This window comes from Mya arenaria, chromosome 3 (genome assembly GCF_026914265.1).
Source record: "Mya arenaria isolate MELC-2E11 chromosome 3, ASM2691426v1".
In the NCBI taxonomy this organism is placed as follows: Eukaryota; Metazoa; Mollusca; class Bivalvia; order Myida; family Myidae; genus Mya; species Mya arenaria.
Window position 1 is genome coordinate 54,954,096 of NC_069124.1, and position 10,811 is coordinate 54,964,906.

At 37.6% G+C, this 10,811-nt stretch overlaps 1 protein-coding gene across 9 annotated transcripts in view; it reads left to right on the forward strand.

The window, feature by feature from the left end:
• The window catches only part of LOC128228114 (CD109 antigen-like), a 29,980-nt gene extending 19,748 nt beyond the window's left edge, over nucleotides 1-10,232 (forward strand). For all 9 annotated transcript variants that reach the window (XM_052939221.1, XM_052939228.1, XM_052939230.1 and 6 more), the window contains exons 19-36: nucleotides 1,291-1,408; nucleotides 1,731-1,844; nucleotides 2,071-2,172; nucleotides 2,533-2,661; nucleotides 3,057-3,195; nucleotides 3,461-3,637; nucleotides 3,857-3,938; nucleotides 4,244-4,400; nucleotides 4,969-5,043; nucleotides 6,053-6,230; nucleotides 6,873-7,081; nucleotides 7,721-7,870; nucleotides 8,028-8,090; nucleotides 8,295-8,404; nucleotides 8,524-8,671; nucleotides 9,034-9,136; nucleotides 9,353-9,435; nucleotides 10,000-10,232. In XM_052939221.1, the coding sequence (XP_052795181.1) occupies nucleotides 1,291-1,408; nucleotides 1,731-1,844; nucleotides 2,071-2,172; nucleotides 2,533-2,661; nucleotides 3,057-3,195; nucleotides 3,461-3,637; nucleotides 3,857-3,938; nucleotides 4,244-4,400; nucleotides 4,969-5,043; nucleotides 6,053-6,230; nucleotides 6,873-7,081; nucleotides 7,721-7,870; nucleotides 8,028-8,090; nucleotides 8,295-8,404; nucleotides 8,524-8,671; nucleotides 9,034-9,136; nucleotides 9,353-9,435; nucleotides 10,000-10,014 (2,152 nt within the window). In that variant the 3' untranslated portion in view covers nucleotides 10,015-10,232. The remainder of the gene's footprint in view (nucleotides 1-1,290; nucleotides 1,409-1,730; nucleotides 1,845-2,070; nucleotides 2,173-2,532; nucleotides 2,662-3,056; nucleotides 3,196-3,460; nucleotides 3,638-3,856; nucleotides 3,939-4,243; nucleotides 4,401-4,968; nucleotides 5,044-6,052; nucleotides 6,231-6,872; nucleotides 7,082-7,720; nucleotides 7,871-8,027; nucleotides 8,091-8,294; nucleotides 8,405-8,523; nucleotides 8,672-9,033; nucleotides 9,137-9,352; nucleotides 9,436-9,999) is intronic.
• Nucleotides 10,233-10,811: the final 579 nt, after the last annotated feature.

The window sequence follows — 10,811 nt, forward strand, 5'->3', positions numbered from 1 at the left end:
GCATTCTGCAATAAAGAGGTTTCAGACCATCACACATGGAATCGATACCTAAATCCAACCAATAGCTGATGCTTAACCGCGTGTTTCACTTGATGCATCTGCAGCATCCAAATTACATGGAGTACTAGTGTTACAGTATAAGGAAATGCAATTCTTAACAACACATATACACTTCGATCATAGCTTCCAAACCTTAGCTCCAGCTGTCAAAATTTAAGTCAACATCGTTTAAGTACGAATATTATGACTCCATGCTTCAAAAATTTCTGCTTTACAAATTTCCTATTTAAAGCGTTCAAATGCTATCAGACAAATTGGCTGGATACAGTATATTTCTAAATCCGCAAAATATAGTTTGTGCGGTATGAGCAATAGCCAGAAGATAAAGACGTGTATGGTTGTGGCGTGATTGGACTAGGAGCGTTGTGGTGTTGGTCGAATTGCAGGTATACAAACCGCCTAACCTTCAACTTGCACTAACAGCATATTTCAGAGGCAGACAAGCAAGGACACAAGAACAAATACACATTAGTTCATGTGGAGAATCAGAAATGTTAGTTAAGTTTCCTTTCAGCTGATGTTTGTCTTTTAGATATACCGGTTTGCATTTGGGTATGGACATTTTGATAACAGCCTCAATACCTTTGCTCCATTGTATTACACAGCTGAGGCAGCTGTGGCAGGTACACGAAATGTTAATTTTCGTAAAAATAAATGAGTTCAGAAAACAAATCGCTTGGGATCACTCGGAGGTGTTAGTAAGCTCGGTGATGTAGACGATCCAGGTTTCTGTGCTCCACTGCAACCTGGACAACTAAGCACATGTGGGGATGTTTTATTGTAGTGAGTGATCGCAGCTATAACGAACGAGCGCTATTTGAAAACATCGAAAAAATCGTCGTGTAACATTACTTTGTTTTATACATGTATACTCCTAATTTGGTTTCATGTTCTTTGCATACTTATCCCTTTTTGAAATATACATGCTTTAACTGTCTTGCTTTGCAAGTGCTTATGAGTGTACACATATACATATTCAAGAAAACAAGAATAAATACCTTATTGTAATAAAAACATTAGTTTAATTGTTGTAGATGTTTATATACAATCTGTTGAATTTAAATGTAGAAAATAATGTTTAACATAACAATTTTCGACTTTACATCGCAATTTTTAATAAATAAAAATAGGTTCCTTTGCAAACAGACCAACAATACAAATAAGATATACTGTATAAAAACACAACTTTGAACACCTTCAAGTTGTGCACACCTACATCTTGTGTTACAGCGCGGACGGCAGTGTGACAATCAGCACCACCGTCCCTGACACCATCACTTCCTGGATCGCCAGCGCATTCGCCGTCAATGCTTTGACCGGGCTGGGCGTGGCTGATTCGCCTGCAAAGGTGGGCATATGTTTAACTTCAAAACAAAACAATATATGTGCGGAGGAAAGTTATTATTTTGAAAAACAGTTATATGGGCGAACTTGTTTTATTCTGAAATCGCGTTACCCAAATCCAAAAGTGTGTCAAAATATGCATGGATATACAGAATGCATATCGAAGTATGCTGCACGCTATTCATGTGCCTAGTATCTTGATTACTACGAGCTTCCTGTTGCCTTTTAACCGATACTCAACCAACGAATGAGCTTAATTAATACGTAAAAGCCAACATAATTGAACTAAGCTTATACATCCCTTAATTAACGAGTCTCTTCCGCAGATCGAAGCATTCAAGCCGTTCTTCGTGAGCTTAAACCTGCCCTACTCTGTTGTGCGGGGAGAACAGCTTGCTCTGCAGGCTAACGTCTTCAACTACATGGACCAGGATATGGACGTACGTATACCAGTCCAATTTGTTCTAGCACATTTTGATCCGTATCTACTGCTTACTAACGAACGCGAATAAAGAGAAAGTCCATGTCACCTACTGCTTACTAACAATTGTGAGAACGCTACTATTCATAAACGGATCTAAATTGCTATCTTCTAATTTTATGACGTTTTGTTTGAGTACCATCTTACCTCCTAGTAATTTGACCTCCAGCTTTTTCTAATTCCAGGTCCTTGTCACACTGAAAGCCTCCAATGACTTCAAGAGTTTGGTCGTGGACTCCTTCGGAAACGTGAACTATGTCTCACAAGCCCAGACTGAAAACGTCCATGTATGTTGCGCGAATTAGGACACTAGTGGTTTTTATTCCACACTGCCCCCAGTAAAAATTACTAGGCTATATAAATAGTAAATGACATTTTCATAATGAAAAGTTTTCTTCATTTACCATTTTGCAAAATGAATATATTTATGCCAGGGCTTTGCCATGGTGATATTTTAATGTTTACGATTGAACTATATGAAATGTTTTTGAATTATTAAACATCCTGATCAAGATAGTAAATCCATGTCACCTCAACTGGTACAGGCATGCTATACAGTATACTGTTTATATTAATAGGCAAGTAAAACATACATGTACAGCAAGCCAGATATGTAGGACACCGCATGTACTCATATTTTGTTGCAGGTGCCTCACGGTACTGCCAAATCCGTGTTTTTCCCGATCGTGCCAGCGGCCTTGGGCAAGATTCCCATGACCGTCACCGCCCAGTCGCCTCTCGCCGCCGACGGCGTACAGCGACAGCTGTTGGTTGAGGTATGTTTTGGGCTCTGACCTTCTATAGTTCTATCATCATTATTGATCATTATCGGTAATAGTTGTTTGCTTTAAAATAACTGCCATGTATTTAAAATTCGCCTTAAACTACAGTGTGTTTTCGTGGCTTTGTTTATCAAAAAGAAACGTAGTCATGCTTAATGGTGCGGCGTAGAAACATAAGCCATATTGCATATCTGTTTTCGTGAAAAAGGAGTTCACTACAGTTTGCATTTAAGTTTGTACAACTTCAGAAAACCCACACCTTTGCTTCACAAGTCTTGTGAAGCAAAGGTGTGGGTTTTCTCTACACTTGGTCGTTTGGCATGTTGATATCACGTTGGTATTGACTACGTGCAATGTATTGGGCGTCTCCTTGTTTCTTTGTTGTTAAGGCTGAGGGCGTTCCCCGCCAGTTCAGCAACCCTGTGATGGTTGACCTGAAGAACGTTAGCACTTTCGACGAGACCGTTGACATTTCACTCCCAGCCGGCGTCGTCGCGGGATCACAGAGGGTCGTCGTCTCAGCCATCGGTAGGGAGCGGCCAAATATTACAACAAAACAAATAATGGTTTCAAAAGTTGTTTACTTTTTAAATATCAAAACACATCTGCTAAACCCACTCTATGTTTAAGGATGATTTGGTCTGCAGTTAACATGCGTTTCATATAAGGGAATGCATGTGTGATTTTATTTCTGACTAGAAACGTTCTCATTATTAATATTTTTCAATACTTTTAAGTCTCAAACATTTTAGTACATACATAAATGCCATACCCCTCTGTCTTGCCTATCAAGGTGATCTATTGGGCCCCACGGTCAACAACCTGGACAAGTTACTGCGCATGCCTACCGGATGTGGCGAGCAGACGATGCTCGGACTTGCCCCGGACGTTTTCGTTACCAACTACCTGACATCCACAAACCAGCTGACAGGCGATATTGAGGAGAAGGCTATAGGGTTCATGGAGTCAGGTAGAGACGATATTTGTGTTTCTTGCTACAAATACTGTTTCCTATAAAATATACGTATATTAGGCAGTAAAATCTGACAAATAAATTGATAAGTTGCAAACATGCATGGTATTTTAAGCCAAAGCGATGTATGCAACGTGCATGATTGATACGTTTTAATTAAGGTTGAACAATAACCGTACTCAAACACTAAAGCATATACAATTGATATCTCTCTAGGATACCAGCGGGAGTTAACCTACCAACACAAGGATGGTTCCTTCAGCGCTTTTGGTGACAACGACAAGTCCGGCAGCATGTGGTAGGTTTAAACAGTAATTGATAAGTAGTTCATGTTGATAATTAAAATGTTCTAACCATAGCTTGTAGCATTTTAAATGATTCTTGCGTATATTGGCACACATCGTTCCAATTGCTTTCACCTACAATTGAATGTAATAGCTTACTCAAAGAATACTATTTGATATATTTTACATTGGTAGTAACATAATCATACAAATACTATCATTCAATAAAACACAGAAGCGGGAAAAAAGTGTATCTGGCATTATTATTATTATTATTATTATTATTATTATTATTATTATTATTATTATTATTATTCAGGTTGACGGCGTTTGTGACGAAGACGTTCCACCAGGCTAAGAAGCAAATCTTTATTGACGACGAGACAATCAAGCGGGCTGTGGACTGGATGATTGCCCGACAGAACGCCGACGGTTCATTCCCCGAGCCGGGCAGGGTCATTCACAAGGACATGCAGGTCGGTTTAATACAACAAACAGTTTCAAACAGTTTCCAGATTTGTAAATTTGTTAAAGATGAACTCAGACTCCCGGATAAGATTTACCACAATTAATATTGTTTTGATATTCCAAAACGAATGAATAAATGTCGAAAACAATGGTTCATATGAGGGATACCGAGTTTTTTTTAAAAATGAATTGAGCGTTAAACACGGTATTTCTAACTTATGAGAATATAGAAGACCACAGTAAATCTTTTAGCATTCGCCAATCATTTAATATTTTTGCGCGTTCTGCTATTAAATTCACGGCTACAATCTTGTTATCAGTAATTAATATTGTCCATAAATGCATTATTTAGTAAGTAGTTAAAGGTTTATCAGTCGAAATTGAGGTTTATTATACATGTGTATGTATTAATTTTGAATAAGATTGTCACTTTAAAGTTGTGATAATGTAAGATACTATAATGTTGTCAAAGAAGTGTCCAAACAACATGGATTGAAGAACTGTTTTCACAAAGAAATTTGTGATTTCATCCGCTACAAGTTGCCTTTATGAATTATGTGTTTGCATGTGTTTTAGGGTGGTTCTGCCTCCGGTGTTGGACTGACGGCTTTCGTCCTGATCGCACTTCTTGAGAACAACGACCTTGGTGATGTAAGTAGGAAAACAAAAGTTCAAATAGCTAGTTAAAGAGTTGGAATTAACAGGTTGAAAACAATTTCTAAGTTATTGACAAAATCTTTACTAGACATGACTAAGGTGAAAAATATTTTTGGGGGGCAAAGGATACATGCTTATTTAGATACGAAACAAAACTCATGACATTTAATACACATGATTCTATTTTTTATCCAATAAAAAAGTGCAGTACTGTGTGTTGAACATGTATCGATCCTGAATGTTGTGTGTATATATATATATATATACATATATATATATATATATATATATATATATATATATATATATATATATATATATAGTGCTATAGTCTCCTTTTTTTTTAAAAGAAGCTATATCTATTATGTCGTTGTAAGGTGTATTTATGAGACTCAAATAAACTATTGAAACATAATACCCATACGGTTTTGAATGGAGATGAAAACAATGATTATATAATACAATGAAAACTACAGTGACAATCACAGTAGTCGAAACTACAATAAGAAAACATGTTTATAAGCAAACGGCAATGGCCCAATCGACAATGAACTAGAGACACAAACTTATAAATACCACCAACAGCAGTCGTATATAACTAGTTTCCCTGGATTTTCGAAAAAAAAGGCTCGTTCCAAGACAACAAATAAAAAAAAAACGTTGTCAAAACGTTCAATCTGTGAGAGTGCAGCTTTAAAGGCCACAAGAGAATAACGGAAGACAGAAGAACAAAAAAAAATAATAAAACAACAAGCAGTAAATTGATAAATATTGAGGTACTACATTGGGACGGTCGATGACAACATTCAGGGTTTCAATGGGGTTGAATTTAGTTTATATGACAATAACTTCACTCTGTTCCTATCAATATTACAAAACATAAAGTATTAGCCTTATCAGAGCAAGCACCATCTCCAAAATATAAAGAATGAAGTAAAAAAATAACATATAAATATATGACAATAATTGAAGTCATATTTTAGACTTAAACTTTTTATCTCAGGGCATCCAGCAGCGTATCAGCAGGTCTGTTTCCCTGGCCACCACGTACATGGAATCTCAGATCGCCACCACCCATGACGACTATGTGTTGTCCCTGGCTACCTACGCTCTCACCCTCGCCAAGAGCAGTAGCGCAGACGCCGCCTACCAGAAATTGCAGAAAGACGCCATAATTAACGGTATGGTTGCTATATTTTTAATTTGGAAAAAACTACAGTATGTAGCAGTCTTTGTGTTTAAACAGAAATGACAAGATTTTTTATACGTTTTCGCAATTTTCTTACTAGACGGTCCTTTATGAAGTATAAAGATCGCGTTCTCTTTGAAGGTAGGTACTTTAAAAAGTAGTTTAGAATAATCCCAACAAAAGGTAAACAAATTAATCATGAGAGTAATTTAATGAAATCAAAGATTTTAGAACAATTCTAGCACTTGTGAAACTTTTATAAAGACTTTAACTTTACCAAAGACCAATGATCAGAGAGGTTTGTGCTTATACCAAATGGGAATTTCGAGAACATACTTCAAAATCTCCAATACGTCCTTCAAGTTGTATATTTTTTGTATTTTCTTAAACCTCTAAACATGAAATAAATAACATTCTTGAACATATTTAGCAAATTATGATGCATACATCATAGGTTTTTTTAGATCACCAAACAATGAAACTAGATCAATAAACAATAAGTCCTGAATTTAGAATACATATACATGTAACAGTCCCAATATACGACTAGTTCGTTATATATATTTTAGGTTAAGATAAATTTCATTTGCCACTGGGATATGATCATTGATAAAACTTCTAAATATCTCTGTAGGCGGCACCATCCACTGGCACAAGGCCCAGACATCCACGACATCAAGTCACTGGCAGCCCTCTCACTCGCAGGCGAACCCTATCGATATCGAGATGACGTCATACGCGCTTCTCGTGGAGGCCATGCGAGGCGACATGTCAATGGGTATCCCCATCATGAAATGGGTCACCGGACAGAGGAATTCCAACGGCGGCTTCAGTTCCACACAGGTATTTTACTACGACATACCAATTTATTCTATTTGGAAATAAAATTTAATGTGAATTGAATAAACTCGTATGTGATCTATAAATCAGATTGGATGTTTTTGCTTGGCTTACATCCTCAAGACGAACTTATACGCACAAACAGCAATGTTCGGGTGCATTATAATATTATAAATGCACCAGTCACTTAAATCCACGCCCCCCCCAGGTCCAAGGAATAGCGGGGACTTTGACTTTCGGTCCAGCCAAGCCCGGGCAAACTGCACATGAAACCTTCGCCAAATGCCCCCGCACCCAAGGGACTCTAGGTAAGGCCCTTTCCCCACTATATTTAGCGGGAAGACAAAACCACCGCATTCACCCGGCACTGCGGGGCCACCTGGAAGGTAAAAACACGGCCCATTTCCCCGGTTATCCCCGGTATACCCCCGGACCTGGGGGTCCGTGTTTACAATTGACTGGTGCATGACACTGACACAGTCTATTGCATCCTCATAGAAATGGTGTAATTCGCAGTTTAAACTGTTGAATTTTTAATGCCCGGTTTAAAAAAAGTTTTTTTTTTATTTAATCATCGCATTTTTTATTAAGGACTTTTAATGAAGCTATGAATTCTTATAATGTATACATCTTTCTCCCTAGGACACTGTTGTAGCCCTGCAGGCTCTGTCGGATTTCGCAGCAAAGATCTACTCGAACACGTTCGACATCACGGCGACAGTCACCGCGGGAACATTCACGCACACCTTCAACATCAACAAACAAAACGCTCTCGTTCAACAGTCTGTCGTGGTAGGTAGCAGGATAAGTTTATGGAACAATGATTTAACGTTTATACCGTATTTCTTGCACGTGCCATATTGCAAATTTGATCGTTTGTCTTGGTCATTGCACTTCTTTCAATATTAACAGTACATATTGAAAAACATGGGCATCTGTTGTTTTCCAGCTCCCGTCAGTGCCAAGTCGCGTCCAGATTCACGCTACAGGTCACGGGATGGCCCTTCTAGATGTATGGACTATTGTGTCTGCTGTTATTTTTAATAATTTAAAAGTTTATAATGTTGTTCAATACCGTAACGTATAGATATATCTTTGTAGATTTCCTATGAGTTGCACCTATACCTTTTCACAAATACGCATTAAGAATATTTTTATGTCATGCATAGAACTATAAAAAAGCTCAATATTGCTCACTTTTTGCATTGTGTTGCAGGTTGGCCTATCGTTTAACGTGGAACAGGAAATTGAGTTGCCAACATTCCAAGTGGATGTTACTCTGGTTACCGAAACTATCGACATGCTCACAATCAAGACGTGCACGAAGTGAGTGCGGTGTGCTTGACATCGAATTGTTTTTACCCCAATTGATTTATATTTCAAAGTTATATACATGGGAAATGAAAATGGAGTCGTAGCAATATAACTGTTTTTAATTCTGCTAGGTGGCTACAGACGGGAGCGAGCGGTATGGCTATCCAGGAGCTTGGTATCCCCACAGGGTTTGAGGCGGATCTGGAGAGCTTGGACCAGTTCACAGAGATCAAGCGAGTCGAGACACAGGACAGGAAAATCATCCTTTACTTCGATGAGGTGATTTGGTTACTAGTCAATTTTCAAGTGAAAACGCAATCTTGAATTTGTTGGACTTTCGAATTTATAGCAAATCACACAACCATTTGATCGCAACATATTGAGTTTAGATAGAGATTATGGTATCAAGAGTATGCATATATATTAATGTGTTGCCTTCTGACGTAGCATTTATGACGCAATTTATCACGTGGTATACACACACTGGTATATAAACCGCCTGATTCATTGACTTATGTTGTTGGTCAAGATAAGAAGATTAGTGTTTGAAATTCCAATAAGAACTTTTAATTATTCACTCTGTTTTGAAAAAAACATATTCCAAATTGGTTTTGCTTCAAATATTTACTTGTCATTTTCAGATCACACCCACGCCGCTGTGTATCACCGTGGATGTAATTAGGACCGGTATGGTGGCGAAGTCGCAGCCCGCCGCTGTCCGCGTGTACGATTACTACCAGCCTAGTACGGATACTTTCTTATAAACAATTCAATAATTTTAAGACCCTTGTAAAAGAAATTTGCAATTCGGTCATCAGAATTCACCTCATACGATGCAACTTGGCTTAAACGCATCTTCTAAATTTAATGAAAAAAAAAACATAAAAATAGAAACTGAAAAAAAATAGAAAAATTAAGATATCATTTTTTTTTTTACAACGTTGGCTTTATTTCGTTTAGGTAACCAGGTGACGTCATTCTACCAGTCCCACGTTCTACAGAACGCCGACATTTGTGACGTTTGTGCAGACTGTGGCTGTGCCGTAAGTCTGATTACATCTACTCACATTAAGTTAACGTAGGGTTTTAAGCAAACTTATTAAATCATAAACATGTCTCAATCTTTTAAACATAGGAACCTTAACATTTCTTTCAACATTTCTCCTTAGCTAGTATTGTTGATGGTCCTAACCTTAATGCCGCCGTTGTCGTTTGTTCAAAAAAGGATGTTTTTTATAACTAAAAAAACGTCAAACATAATATGAGTCCAGGGGTGGTATTCAATATTCATCTTTAGTCAATCGTATGGATTTGCATCATTGACTTCATTCACTCTATTGGTCAGTTATTAATAACAAGCAATCCGATTAGCTACATCGTTTTTAGATCCAATTAAGACCAACATTGAATACCAGCCCTAGAATAAATATTGACAATGACTGTATGCATTTACGTGTTACGATGAATCATCCGTTTGGCAGAAGTAATTGATAAGGCTTTGTGTTTTCCTCCAATTTTTCTTCTTCGAAAGTATTGTTTTCATCTTGATCTTCTTCATTTATATTCTTAGTTTTTTATGTTTAAATACTATTTCTTTCCGTTTTCAGTCTACAAGGCGTTAAGATCCATTAGATGAAGGGCGCATACCGAATTTGCAGAACATTGGCTCTCGAGTGTGTCTAAAAACTGTGATATGAAAACCATAAAAATAATACAGAAATGAAACTAAATGTTGTTCCTAAATCAATATGTGTGTTTTTTAATGTTGTATGTTCATGCTATTATTACAAGTACATGTATGCTTGATTTTCTGAATAAATACATCATGATTATGTATAAACGGAATTCTAACTACAAAATGTATTCAATATAAGCTTATGCACCAGTCATTTGTATCAACCCCCCGGTCCGGGAAAAAACAGGGACTTTGACTATCGGTCCAGCCAAGCCCGGGTAAAATCCCCGCCCTGCGGAGACGAACTGGAAGTAAAATCCCAGCCAAATGCCCCCTCACCCCAGGGTCTAAGTAAGGCTTATTCTCCGCTATATTTAGTGCGAAGACAAAACCACCGCATTCACCCGGCACTGCGGAGCCACCGGAAAAGTAAAAACACCGCCCATTTCCCCGGACCTGGGGGGCCCGTGGTTACAATTGACTGGTGCATTATTATCAAGGGGTATAGCGGTTTCAACTGTCTCATGATAATATAGAATATTGCTTATTTTCGGAAAGAACATATTTTTGAATTAAGTGATTACTCATACAAGTACATTTCTCAATTAAAGAAGTATTTCCGGCAAATGAAGTTTAACCGTCCCGCAACACAAAACGTATTATTTGTATTTGTAGCTGTCACTGAGTGCAAAGCAAACAAGTGAATCATCATAGATCTGCCTTTCAGTACATCATTCTATAAAA